This window comes from Polypterus senegalus, chromosome 17, assembly GCF_016835505.1.
Source record: "Polypterus senegalus isolate Bchr_013 chromosome 17, ASM1683550v1, whole genome shotgun sequence".
Classification (NCBI taxonomy): Eukaryota; Metazoa; Chordata; class Cladistia; order Polypteriformes; family Polypteridae; genus Polypterus; species Polypterus senegalus.
In genome coordinates this window covers 90384673-90399537 of record NC_053170.1, presented here as the reverse complement: position 1 = coordinate 90399537, position 14865 = coordinate 90384673, and the positions used below count along the sequence as shown (strand labels likewise).

At 40.8% G+C, this 14865-nt stretch overlaps 1 protein-coding gene across 1 annotated transcript in view; it reads left to right on the top strand.

The window, feature by feature from the left end:
* The first annotated feature begins 4007 nt into the window (after window positions 1-4007).
* Window positions 4008-14865, top strand: part of fdxr (ferredoxin reductase) — a 60211-nt gene continuing 49353 nt past the window's right edge. Inside the window, exons 1-2 of the mRNA XM_039740604.1 lie at window positions 4008-4561; window positions 9903-9997. Of these exons, the coding sequence (XP_039596538.1) occupies window positions 4480-4561; window positions 9903-9997 (177 nt within the window). The 5' untranslated portion in view covers window positions 4008-4479. The remainder of the gene's footprint in view (window positions 4562-9902; window positions 9998-14865) is intronic.

The window sequence follows — 14865 nt, the reverse complement described above, 5'->3', positions numbered from 1 at the left end:
AATAACAACTCAAAAAGTCTCAAAAACAGTTTGTGGAATGACCCTGTATAATGTCCTTGGACAAAAATGAAATGAAATGGCAAAAATGGATCAAAATAATAGCATTTGACACATGAGGACTGATTACATTGAGGTTTTTATAACAAAATGGTGGCAGGAAATGACATCAAATGCAGAAGGACGGAAGTGATGTCATCATTGAGGACTGAAAGTGACATTATTATGGCAGGCCAAATGTGACATCATCATGGCAGAGCCAGAAGTGACGTCATAAAGAGAAGCCGGAAGTGATGTCATCGATGGAATACGGAGACGGGATTGTTGAGTGGTAGTCATTTTGAGTGACCGGAAGTATTGACGGTGAGCTACTGTTTGTCTTCTTGGTTCTGTTGATGGAGAGAGAGAGGCATTAATACATTCAATCAGCCCTTTATCCTTTGTAGTATCACTCACCTTAGGGCTTGTTGGCTGCCTGCTAAGCACACGTGTGTGACACTAGCAACATTACTTCACAAGCACATTGAAAACTCATCTGGGAAGTCACAGAAGAGCCCAGGAGAACATCTAAGGAACTGCAGGCCTCTCTCAGCTCATTTAATGATTCCATCGTTTGAAAGACACCGGGTAGAAATGGTGTCCATGGGAGAATTGCAAAGCAAAAAACAAAGTAGAGGAACACAAAGATTCATCTATCATTTGCCAAAAACACTTTGATTACCCCCAGAAATTTTGGGATGATGTTCTTGAGGCTGATGAGTCAAATATGGACCTTTTTTGGAAGACAGGGCTTACATGTTACATTGTGTATTGTCAGTTTCTTTTGAGCACACTGAGCTCATATTTAGAAGTTCTCTTTTAATAAGAATAGCCTTTATTTTTTTTTTTTTTTTGTTAAACTGCTCGCTTCGCTTGCCAACCTCCATGCCTGAGCTACGCGCCAACCACTTCACACCTCTGCTGCTTGCGATTTCACTTTCACCAAACAACAAATCTTTTAATTCTCGCAGATAGGCCTCTTCATTGGAAAGAAACACTACTTTTCCCTGATGGTAACACAAATTAGATGATCTACAAGTCTCACACTTAAAGTTTAAAGCCGAACAATAACTACATACTTCTGTCATATCACCTATGTCCATATATTCAATCTCTTTTCGCTGTTCCGTTATTTCACCGAGTAATAATTTCCATTTGTTAGCGCTAATGCAATCTTTACTATCAGTTTTTTGAGACTTTCGAATTTTAGTACTTTCTAACCTGCTCTGCATGTGTATCGTGCCAACGTTTTTGAACTTCTTTACAATGTTCTACTTTGTCTTCTACTCTTTGTCTTTTATTTCTGTCCCTGCTTGGAGCTGAGAGTGCAGGAACTGTGTCTGACAATAGCATTCACACGAAAGAGAAGTGATTGGACCGTGAGCATGGCTGTAAATGTTTGAGAGGAATTCTCTCTCGTGGGAGTTGAAATTATCTCTTAGGATTTCCTTTTATAATAGAGAGAAATGTTTTATTATTATTATTTTTAAAGAAAGAAAAAGGGGAACAGCGGGATAGGAAAAGTGCAACCTCAAAAAGAGAATAAAGTCCTCATCTCACCGGCGCCAACCTCTAAAAATCGGGAGATGGCTGAAAAGAAAAGTTAAAAAGTACCGGCAGCAATTCCTACACCTCACAATTACAACAACATAAGTGACTTTTAATTTTTTCTAAAGATGATACTGTGGATGGAGAAGAGAAATGAATACGTGCAGCTGAAAGTTCTAAAACAAATAAGTTCCTCCAGGAATGTATTCGGCATTGGTCTTGCTTTTTCCAGAAAGGTGCAAGAAGGATCTTAGCAGATGAAGAGATCACTGACGTCAATTTCTTATTAGATGATGAAAAGGAGTACAATGAAAAATCAAGAAGCAGAGAACAAGGAATAAAGACCTCCAAAATGAACGAAAGAGAGGTGAAAAAGGAGGTCCACAAAGATGAGGCAGGAGGGCAGCACCAAAACATATCAAAAAAAAGGAATCAGGAACTTTAAGAGAGCGTAAATTACAAACTGGGTCAGGAGCTAAACACACTAAACAATCACTTTAAAGGAGTTGTGCAAATCCAATGGACAATTTTATATTAAATAAACTCGCCATTCTGATTGTTGGAGCAGTTTTGGACTTCTTCAAAGATTGAATCCCAGTTCAAGGCAGAAGAGAAGTGCAGATCTGAATCCCACCTAACTGAAATAGCGAGAGGCTTTTTACTGGAATCTCAAAGATGCGGGTACAGCACTGTGACAGGTTTTAGTTTAGAGCTGGTTGTTGAAACAAAATTGAAAAAAGAATGAGATGAGATAAGATGGGGGAATAGATAGAGAGATGCTGCATGTTTGGAGGACTGACCTGAACTGTAGGAAAAAGAAAAAAAAAGTGCAGGAAGGTAGAGGAAAGATTGCAGAGTTAAAGAAACCCTGACTCCCTAAAAAGATGAACACCCAAAACAGACGAGCACAGACATGTGATGGGATGCCCCCCAGTAGTGAGAACTTTATCGTGATAGATAGGGTTCTGCAGACATCATGTCTGTAGAAAACGCAATCACGCCTCGACTTTCCGAAATGTCTGAAGGGCGTATGAAATAATAAAACCTAATTTGTTAAAATTTCTTGGGTGTAGACTGATAAAAATACCTGACAGACGCTATGGCAGAGCTAGACTGATTTCAGCTGAGAAACATGAAGGCGGTGAAAAGGGAGATTAAACAAAAAAAAAGAACGCAGTAAGGGACACAAAACGAAGGCCCAGAAGTAAAACCCCAAGTCGAGAAGGGACACATCATGAGACTAAACTGATCTTTTTCACTGTCATTTCCTGGGAAGCACTTAACAACACAGTAATGGATAGCCTAAAAAATGACTAACTGACTTTTTAGTTGGGTGCTGTAGTGCAACAAAGAGACCAGGGTTCAAGTAGCTGGTGCTGCCCGTGTGGAGTTTACATATTCTTCCTGTGACTGCGAAGGTTTCCTCCGAGTGCTCTGGATTTCTTCCCACAGTCCAAAGACATGCATGTTAGGTGGGCCGGAGAGGCTAATGTGTGTGTTGACCCTGTGACAGGCTGGTGTCCCATCTAGGGATTGTTCCTCATGCTTGCTGGGATAGGCTCCAGGAATTGTTCTAATATTTTTTTTTTTTAAAAACGTGATTTGGTGTTTTAATGTTGTTTTATGGGCGGCACGGTGGCGCAGTGGTAGCGCTGCTGCCTCGCACTTAGGAGACCCGGGTTCGCTTCCCTGCGTGGAGCTTGCATGTTCTCCCTGTGTCTGTGTTGGTTTCCTTCCAAAGACATGCAGGTTAGGTGGATTGGCGATTCTAAACTGGCCTGTTTGTGTGTGTCCTGCGGTGGATTGGCACCCTGCCTGGGATTGGTTCTTGCCTTGTGCCCTGTGTTGGCTGGGATTGGCTCCAGCAGACCTCTGTGTTCAGATTCAGCGGGTTGGAAAATGGATGGATGTTGTTTTATTTAAATGTTGCTATTTATTATTCCTTCAACATTGATCTTGCAGTTTTATTTTAATTTCTACTTTTATTTGCTTTCTTTATATCTTGTCTCATGTGCTCTTCCTATGTGTACAATGTATTGGGACTACAGTATACTGTATGCTGATTCTGTACTTTAAATAAAGTTAATTGATTGGCCCTGCTCTGGATAAGCAAGTTTTGGAAGTGGATAGCTGGAGCATACTTTACTGCCACAGCATACCTTAATTTATAATATTAACATACCAAGTGGATTGACTGAAAGTATTCACAGACTGTATCTCGTTCATGAAAGCAGCATTATTGTTAGCTTTTTTCAGTTCGGTAAACCTTCACTTTTAATCCGTCTTTTTTTTTTTTTTTTGCACAATACTCTCCTCTATTCTTCAAAAACGCAGCGCACGTCATTCAAACTGACGGCCGACTCTCCTTGTCGGCGGAGCGATTTCGCAGTGGAACTTTCGAAGAAGGTCAAGGCCATCAACACGGACATATTTACATGAAGGACACATGCAACGGTTATCTTTTCACGTGATTCCTATTACCGTCCTTGATCCTTTCCTTACATAAATAAGACCATGGGTCAGCTTCGCATGAAATGCGGATTCCACACAAAGCACGGGTCATGGTTCGAGTTGCTGACAATGACAGGGAACTTTGATGTTGCTTCGTAAAGACACGCTGTCCCACCGAGCAAAGCACTCGCCGCCGGTCTGCAGAGCGGGAAGCGAACTTTTAAGGACTTTCACGGACTCTCGGCGTCTGTTTGTTAAGTTCTGACCTGGCTCGTCAGTCTTTCGATTAAACAGGCTGCACACACATATAACACTCTTGCAAGTTGCCTGCCACTGAGCTCCGGTCCGGTAGGAGTTTTGAAACCGAAAGGCGAAGAGCCGGCGTCTGCTCTTGACGTGTTCATTCCCACCAGGTCAAGACTTCTCTCCGCGCCGGGGTTCGGCATGTCCGCCTACTGCTCACGATGGACTCTGCGCTTCCTCAACCACTTACGTGTGAGCGGCTTGGCAAAAACCAACAAGCATGGCAAGTAACTTTTTAAAGAAGTCGCCCGAAAATCGTGAAGTCCAATGAATGGCGGGGTAGGCTGGCAGCGTTTTGACGTTGGTTCATTTCACCTTACGGTTTTGCTAATTCTCGAAGTCCGGGGGTTACTCTTGGCGTTTGGCCGATGTAGGTGTCTTGGGGTGGTGGGCAGATTCGGGGACGGCTGCACGTATACAGCGCCAAATCAAACATTTCAGGATTGTAGGGCGATGGCGCCTATAAGTTAAAATCAAAGTCCATAATGATAGCGATTTTCTATACACGTCTATGCACGTACTACGCATCAGAAGCCCTTTTACAGATCGCATTTCAAACAAACTGGCATGCCGGTAAAGAGAGTGCAGTCAGGGTGGGGATGGGGGATTTTAACCAAAAGATCGCTCAGTACTCGTATGGTGGTGCAATAAACGTGCCCATTACCTGGCGTAACCCTTGTTCATACTTGCCGCATGAATTTAGTTTAAAATTGTTGATGTGTTAATAGTGGTTCAGCGGTTAGCACTTCTGCTTCTCAAATTAACTAAAGTGGGTAGAGCCCTCTGTTTGGCACACTTTTAGCAGAGTCTCCTTGTTCAAAGTCAAAGTGAACTTTATTGTCATCTCAACCATATACAAGTATACAGACAGACGAAATTGCGAAGCTCAGGGTCCACAGTGTAACAACATGATGTACAAATAGTAAATTAAAAATAGAATAAAAATTTAAAATTAAAACGCAAACAAGACAAGACATTGTGCAAAGATAGGACAAACAAGTAGCAGCAATATTGATGTGTAAGATATGTAATATAATAAATTAAATATAGATAATACAGAAATTATCAGTGTATGTTATTAGTTGTTTAAGACGTGTGTAAACAATGACAGGTCAGAATGTTTCACAGCAGAAGGATATCAAGAGTGTCAAAATCCTTAGAGGTCAGTATGAGATTTTCAGTTCTTTTCTACATGCACACTCATCTTTGCAGGATAGTGGTTTTCATGTATAAAAGTTCTGTTTTTAGTGGTGGTTGAGGCCGTGTGGAAGGTCTCAGTGGGCAGCCTGGTGTTAAGGAGTCTAACCGCTTGGGGGTAAAACTCTCCTGCAGCCTGGCAGATCTGACTCTGATGCTGCAGTATCTTCTCTTGGATGGCAGAAGTGTGAAAAGTCCATGTGAGGGGTGTAAGGGGTCCTGCACAATGCGGACACTGCGTTTGTAAAATATGTCCTGTAGTGAAGGAAGAGGCACCCCAATAATGTTCACTGCTGTCTTCACTATCCTTTGCAGGCGCCTGCGGTCGGATATGTTGCAGTTGCCGTACCAGACAGTGATGCAGCTGGTCAGCACACTCTCTACGGTGCCTCTGTAGAACATGGTGATGATGGAAGGGGGGAGACGTGCTTGCTTCAGCCGCCTCAGGAAGTGTAGTCTCTGCTGGGCTTTCTTGATTAGTGATGAGGTGTTATGTGTCCACGTAAGTTCCTCAGTTAAGTGCACACCGAGGAACTTGGTACTCCTAACAATCTCCACATCTAAACCGTTGATGCTGAGCGGGACGTGATTTTCTGAAGTCCACGATTATCTCTTTTGTCTTGTCGACATTGAGAGATTGTTGTCTTCACACCATGTGGACAGCCATTTCACCTCATCTCTGTATGCTCTTTCATCATCCATGCTTATCAGTCCCAGCACTGTTGTATCATCCGCAAACTTGATGATGTGATTGGTGTTGTGTGTGGCTGTGCAGTCGTGAGTCAGCAGGATGAAGAGCAGTGGACTAAGCACACAGCCCTGCGGTGCTCCAGTGCTCAGTGTGATGATGCTGGAAGTGTTGTGGCCAATCCGAACTGACTGGGGCCTCTCTGTCAAGAAGTCCAGGATCCAATTGCAGAGGGTGGTGTTTAGGCCCAACCTGCTCAGTTTTACGACCAGCTTTGGAGGGATGATTGTGTTGAAGGCAGAGCTAAAGTCTATGAATGTGTCTTTTTTTATCCAGATGTGTCAGGGAGAGGTGAAGGGCAGAGAATATGGCATCCTCAGTTGACCTGTTTGAGCGGGTATGCAAACCGATGAGGGTCAAGGGAGGCAGGGAGATTAGTCTTTATGTGTGACATGACTAACCTTTCGAAACACTTCATTATGATTGGTGTGAGTGCAACTGGTCGGTAGTCATTCAGGCATGTCACTGATGACTTCTTTGACACTGGTATGATGGTGGTCGACTTGAAGCATGTTGGGACTGACGACTGGCTCAGAGATGTGTTGAAGATGTCTGTGAGGACACCAGCCAGTTGACTTGCACATTCTTTGAGCACAAGACCAGGTATGTTGTCAGGTCCTGCAGCCTTCCGTGGATTGACTCTGGATAGAGTCCTCCTCACATCTGTTATGGAGAGACAGAGTGCTTGGTCGGTGGAGGGAGGTGTTGCTTTTCTCCTAAGGTCTAGGTGGCTCACCCCACTGTGCATTCTGGATTTTGTTGCACATCCCTAAACAGACCTGCACTGGACTGGACTGTTGTGTTGTCTTGAGGTGCTGCCTGACTCGTGTTCAGTACTGCTGGGATAGGCGACAGCTGTCTGCCATACTGAATTGTCTCATCTGGCCAGAGCACATTGGTCCAAAAGCTTATTCTTATTGCTGTGGGTGGCCAGAGCCTAGTTTAGTAGTATTAGGATTATGTACCAGTTTGGTGGTGTAGAATGTCACTAGTCCATGATGGCAAGGGCAATTCAGAGTTGTAGTATAATATGAATTTATATCTGGGATGAAAGCGGAAACTCATGGCTGGGGCTGAGGGTGACATTTACAAACTCCAGTGACCAAACTTCTGGAGCAGTGATTAGTAACATGAATATTGTTTACCTGCACAGTACACCAGTTTAATATTTTGGAAATATTGGCAGTTTATAAATTGTTAGGGCATAATTCAATGAATTGTCAGAAATGTTAAGTCAGTCCTTTTTATTGTAAAGTGCCTTTCATGGTATGCATCTGTACAAAGCTCTTTACCAAAAAAATGTTATCGCAGTGTTAACAGGATTGCGGGAGCAGGGAGTTGAAGTGCTTACTCATTATCCCTAGAGAAATGTGAAACTTTGCTGCTGTTGTTTGACATTTATGAAACCTTCAGTTCTTGTCCGCGTATTTGTATGTGATTTGCTTTGCAATCCTGAGTTTTGTGCTTTTTTTTTTTTTTTAAAGAGAAAAATTATTTTTTCTCATTTTTCTCTTTCATGTTTTGCAACATTTAATACTATTTTCCCTCCATGTTCCTAAAAATGAACCGGTTGACTGACTGGTGTCTGTAAATTGGACTGGTGTGATGGACTGACCGCCAGGGTTGCACCAACCTGAATTTTATTTTTTGAAGTAGGTTTGAGAATGTTGTGTTATTGTATTTAAATTGACATTTTTCAGGGGTCGTGCAACAGCGGTGTTTCTAATGCGGTTGCCTAAAGCTGCACGCTATTGGGAATAACTGCAATGAGCGATTAAACATGAGAATGTGATAAAACGGGTTATGGTTGGGCACTGTGCAGTATCGCCAATTGTACATGCTGCCAATACAGACGATGAATTGAGATTGTTGTATGTTTATTGAAAACCAATAATTGCAGTCAATGCAAAAAAAGTACATGTTTTATGCAAAAAGCAATACATGCTGCAAAATATTTACAAAACAAATTCTGGAAGTTATACTGTGCCAATAACACTCCTTTTTAAATAAAGCTGTCAAATCAGATTGCGGCAAACGTTAATCTTGGCCTTGGGGTGCAATTACCCACGACATCACATAACAGGTAGTTGTGCACTTCACGAAATTGAGGCAAAAAAAAAAAAAAACTTGCGTGACTATTGCCTTTGTTTTATCTCGCATCAGGAATCCATTTTGCTAGCACTCTGGTCTGTTTGCCAGTACACTTGAAACATTTTAACTAGATGAATACACAGCACTTGTGTTAAATCGCCCTAAAAGTGCAAGCCAAGCACAGTAAATGTAAGCAGAGCAAGGCATTACAGAATGGCAAACGTTTTAACTCTGCAGTCCTCTGTTACCAGCCAGTTAAATTTCTGAAATAAAATAAACACTCCATGGTGATGCAGTGGGTAGCACAGCTGCTTTACAGTTAGGAGACTCTGGTTCACTTCCCGGGTCCTCCCTTCGTGGCGTTTGAATGTTCTCCCTGTGTCTGCGTGGGTTTGCTCCAGTTTCCTCCCACAGTCCAAGACATGCAGGTTAGATACATTGGCGATTCTAAATTGTCCCTCGTGTGTGTGTGTGTCCGGTGGTGGGCTGGCGCCCTGCCCAGGGTTTTTCCTGCCTTGCACCCTGTGTTGGCTGGGATTGGCTCCAGCAGACCCCTGTGACCCTGTAGTTAGGATATAGCGGGTTGGATGATGGATGGATGACTGCAAGGTGAAGTCAGTGTCCAAAACAGTGAAATCTGGGTCAGTCATTTACTTCAGTAGTTTTGATCATATTTTTCGCATTGCCAGCAGTTAAACACACTAGCCAATCTTTGTATAAACACCAGCTAGCTGAAGCCTCCTGTAATCCCATAGCTATATTTTTCCCCACTGTGTTCTTTGGGGGATTGTCAGGCTTATGTTGGGCTCTGTTGTCCTACTTGACCAAAGATCGGTTGTGCATGTGAAAAAATTACATCTTTCCACACTTCCAGCACCCGTTTGCAAAGCTGCTTATACATTTTTACAATGGCAACTTGGGGAAAACGTGTATGGGATGGAATCTGGTATTGTTTGTTGGAAAGTATACTATTTATTTATTTTTAAACACCCATAGTGGGGGAATGGCCTGCATTATTTGTTTGACATCGGGACCTGGTAAGGACTGGTAAGACACTTCCTGATTTTAATCTTTTTCCCACTTCTATATAGGAGTGATTGTTTGACCAGTAATCTCCCTACAGCCCCATCCTACACTTTACATTTGTTTGCTGAGATGATTTTATCCAAAGTTACTTGCAGAAAAGGTCAACATAATTGAGTAACATCAGTCTGAGGACTGTTACACCACCTCCCCAGTTAAACCCTTGTCCTTCAAGTCTTCCTTTACACTAGCTATCCCCCTCTGCGTCACCTCCCACACTTTCTCTTCCCCTGTACTTCCATTCCCATCACTCTTGTGTACAAATATCCATTCTCTCTCTCATCACGTATACATTCTGCTTCACCCTACTTTCCTATAACGTCTTAGATATCTGACCTACTTTTGGAATACTGTTTCCTGAAAACTTTTTAGATATGATGCATATATTAATTTCTGCACAATTTATCTCCCCTGGCTGATTTTTTTCTTTTTTTCTCTTCCTTAGTTCAGCACTTCAGCTCCCAGACCTCTCCTTCTGTGCAAGTCTGCATTGTGGGCAGTGGACCAGCAGGGTTTTACACGGCACAACATTTGTTGAAAGTGAGTTGACAGATGACTTCTATTGAATGCAGGACCAAAATAAATAATTAGTAATAAAGATTCTTGGGTACTCTTCTGAGAATAAGCCAACGCAAGTAATTGCAGTACTAAGTTTTGTTGCATGGATAAACTACCATTCTTAGTCCATAGTGGGATATGTGTGTGTGGTGTTTGTTTTTATGTATGTGTGTATACAAAGTTTGTTAATCTTGGTTTAAGATGAAATTTGTGATTATAACTTGTTCTGGGAATTTCAAACTAACTCTTTGATAATGAGAGTTTTTCTGCTGTTCATTTCTATTTCTTTAATAAAGTTATTGGCAGTTTGTCAAATCTGCTGAAACGAGTGGTAGTAATTCAGAAGCTTTTCTGTAGCTTCATTGTTTACACTCTCCACATCCATTTATTACCCTTTAACAGTGAGAGTGTAACATGCACAGGGGAGAGTCAGAATACATTTCAGTTAATTTTAAAATTCTTGAACAGAAGTCAAGTTTAAGTGTAAAAGAAAGCCAAGCTCTAATGGTGAGAATTTAACCGCTTTAGTTTCAAGTCAAATTTTATTTTTCAATACCCTTCCTACTTGTAAGCTGAAGAACCCTGTAAAATATAGTGTCGCGGTCCCTGAAATTTAATTTATCTGTGCAAAACCCTTTGACAAGCCTGTTGTGAGCAAAAACCAATGAAACTGTTTAAATACAATAATACGTGGATTCCCAAATTTAGTGTGGTGTGAAATTTCGTCATCTGAATAAATAAAACCTATTATTCGAATCAGTATTTAGTTCATTTAATGCTACCATAATTCCGTTTCACGAAAGTCAACTTCTACTTCACCGTTTGAGCTTTTGGTCACTAGATGAAAGCACAACGCCGACACTATTTAGTCTTCGGTAACTCTGCCTCACAATAACCACTCGCATCTGTTATACGTGCACTGCCGCTGTATCGCATCATAGTCACTAGATGTAAGCACAAAGCCGATACCATTTCATCTTCGGTAACTGCGTCACATACAGGCCAAAGGCAGGGTTTAGTTTTGCTGCGGAATTTATCAATTTATGTACATGCGCAAATTTTTTTCATTAATTTTATGCATAATTTCTTCCAATTCTTTAACTTTTATTTCAGAACCCCCCCTTTATGGCTTTCCCTCCCTTTCAACAAGGTGCGGGTGGTACGCAACACAACTCACTTAACCTCAGGTGGTACTTGACGTCTAAAAGTTTGGGAACCCCTGGACTATAGAACCTCATTCACATTCCTAGTTTTTGGGTATTGTGAAATGTGACTCTGGCTTCTCACAAGGGCCACACAAGTGGTAGACATTCTCTCATTTATAAGTCTTAGCCAGAATACTGCAGTTTAACAGTGAGATCTACACATGATTTGATACAATACATACAAGAGTGCAGGAGGTGCACATCTCTCCTCTTCTCACTGTGTAGTGGGCCTTAATATGGACACTGTTGCCACATGGACAGTGAAAGTCTTGCTTGCATGTGCTAATCGACATGCAACCCATCATTCTCTGACACTATGTGAATAATTTCAGTTCACTTTATTTTGCATCGTGGACTTAACTGTGTGCAGGCTCAGAGGGTTGGAAGAACTTTCCAGGTAAAGTAAACTGTTTACTAATCACAAAATGCATATACAGTTTGTTTAAACTCACAGTAAAATATGAAACTTAACTTTCTATCCATTAAAGTTATCATTGAACAATGGCCAATTGGCAATGGAGGAGAAGAAACAAACCAATATTTCAGTCCGCTACAAACCTGTATGCAAGTAGAGCTAACTTTTTAGCTAAGGGAGGAGGATCTCAAAAATGTAGTGTGGGAGAAGCACACTTTGCTGCTTCTGTCATTGCATTGTGTGATGGAGGCTGAGGAGGAGTAAAAGTATGGACAGATCACATCTTGATTTTTCTCACTCATGAGCGAGACAGAGTAAGAGTAGCCAAGAAATCTGGTGAGTGCCTACACTTCAGAGACACAGTTCTGTCTGGCATATTGGATTTTATGCATACCCCTCATTGTTTGGACCCATTAGCTGTGGGTTTTGGTTTTCAGTGAATCCTTTAAACTTCCCCAACCCCCAAATGATATTTTCTGGAGCATCTGTTTCAGTGTCCTTTCTATCAGGCTGCTAACTGACAATTTTTGCTTGTGGAGCAAATTAATGTGGTGTGTTTTTTTTGTTTAAAAAAAAAAAAAAAAACTCTCTCTCTCTCTCTCTCTCTCTCTCTCTCTCTCTCTCTCTCTCTCTCGTGTTTTATAGTTTCTGTGCTCTTCAATTTTTTTCAAAGTGCAAACTTTTGCAGGGATAGCAAATGACAAGTACTCAACTGTTAATAAAAGAACAAGTTATTTTTATTTTTTTTTTCATGTAGGGTTTTTGAAAGTTAATCTCGACTAATCCAAGTTATTTACATTGTATTTTGACAAGCCCCTGTACTTAAAAGATACTATAATCAGACCTAGAAGAATGCTACCTCTGAATAGTCAATTCATTTGCTCTTTTTATATTCACCTGAGCTCTTATCTTGCTGTTGGTTATGCCATTCCAAACCCTGAGGTAGCCAGATAATACTGGGGTTAGGAAATTTCCTCTCAAGGTATTTCTGATCTTTTTGTCATAAGTTTAGTTGGCACAATGTTTTATACAGTCGATGCACACTCACGGACGTGAACTATAGTCTTGGAATATAACTTGATGTTTTAAAGGTTTTAATGTGAACTCTGCTCTAGATAGTATGCATTATGACAATTTTATATACATTTTTAACCAACATCGGTTAAATGGTGTATAGAATAAAGGTAGCCATCACATCCTTGAACTTGCACAGATTTCTTCATGGTGTTTAATTCCCTCAGCCCTGTGGTGGTGGGTTTTGTTTTTTTTTTTTTCAAAACTTATTCACACAATCTGCTATTTTTAATTAACAGCCTGATTAGTAGTGTAACGTGTTTAGCAACATTTCTATTACTCGGGGCATTATACAAAAGATGTATTTAATTAAATGAGCTTGACATTGTATTACATAGGATCAGGTTTGATCCAGAATGCAGGTGACCTCAAGCAATAAGCTGAATTTTAAACTGTGGTAGTTAGTGGTATGTGGGGTTTTTTTTTGTTTTTTTTTTAAATTTAGGATGTTACAGCTGCATTGTCCATGTCAAAACTTTGGGAACTAAAGACTTTAGCAGTAAAGCCCATCCCTGTTTAGAAGCTACAAAAAAGACCTGGCCAATCTTTTCTCCAAATTAACTTTTCATTTGAGCCTTTTCACTGTCTTCTCTAGTTTGTTTATATGCATGTGGAACATCACTGTCTGGCTCATCAGAGTCATGGTTTCTTTAAGGCCCCTCTGCAACCCAGAACAAGTGATGAAGTGAAAGAGTATAGAAGAGCTGACTCTACATTCTCTGAGCAGAGACCAAAATAGAAAAGGTGAAAGGAGTTGGATGCCCAACCCGAAGTGAGAGAAGCACTTCACTTGAAGCCTGGACACATTTATATCTCTTTGGAAATGTCAAACTGATTTCAATGGGAGGAGAAGGAGACAGGCTGGCCTCTAATAATTAGTACAGGTTTCCAGAATGAAGGAGTGTTGAATTAATTACTGTCTCGGCAGTGGGCCTATCAAAATTTTTTATTTTTTTTACTTTTTTTTTTCCCCAAGCTTGTCTCTAGGGCATAAGAGATGGTGGAGCCAACAATAGAAGATAGGCACTTGTAATTAGAAAAAATGTTAATGAAGCTGAGCAATGTGATAATGTGTTTTGCTTCAGAGAAAACCATGAAAGAGTTTGGATGGTGTTAATTAAGAACTGGGGAGAGAGACAGACCCATCCATTCTGTTATGGACCATTTAATAGGTGGTCTCTTGTGTTTCCAAAGAAAATGCATGGGAAACTGGATACTTAACAGCATACCAGGAGTTGATGAAAGAGAAAGTGAACTTGGCAAGAGCCCCATAATTTCTGATAATTCCTTATTTAGAAATTGTGGCTGCTGTATCTGCCTTCTTGGTGCCACCTTCTTGGAAAATGGTATGCATTTTGCTCACCCAGTATTCTAAGCTTGAATTGCTGACCTTTTGGCCCCCAAAATTCTTCTTTTTCATTCCTAGGGATACAAACTCACATGTACTTTAGTTAGGTAGTAGCCTTATTAATTTAATATTTACCTATTCGGGCATTCTTGTAGTATGCCAACAGGAAGCATTGGCTAAAAAAGAAAGCAGCCTGCATAAACTGAAGATTATCTGTTGTGACAGAGATGAAGGTGAGTAGATTTCTCAGCAGTTATTTAATATATAAATGAAAGACCTGTGTATGTGTGTACGTGTATGGAGCAAAAATGTGCAAAAATAACTTCAGTTTCAGTAAGTAAAACAAACTGCATAATATTTTTCATATATATTAACATTTCATTTCCCCTTTCCACTGACTAGATTAAACAATCAATTCGCTGTACAGGTTCATAAGAATATTGCAGTGAGAGAAGAAATGTGGTAATGCCATTTTTAAATTTGAACTACCACCCAGTACAACCACATACAAGTGTAAAGACATTGTAGGGAGGTGGCTTTGCTCTTTAATGTGTAGTCTGACTGTTCATTTAACCTTTTCTTTTTTTTTAACAACCTGTGCATTTTTAAGACAAAAAACCTAGTGGTGTTCTAAAGTGAGAAGCAAGCCTGGCGGGTTTGGGGGCATGGTATGCTTGGGAGATTATTTAGCTGTTTGTTAGCTAGTCATTTGCATTTGTTGTTCTCCATCAGCATGTGATATGGCCACAAAAATCCTTGGGTTAAATCTGTATTTTCTCCCCAACGTGAACTGCATAGTTGAGTACTT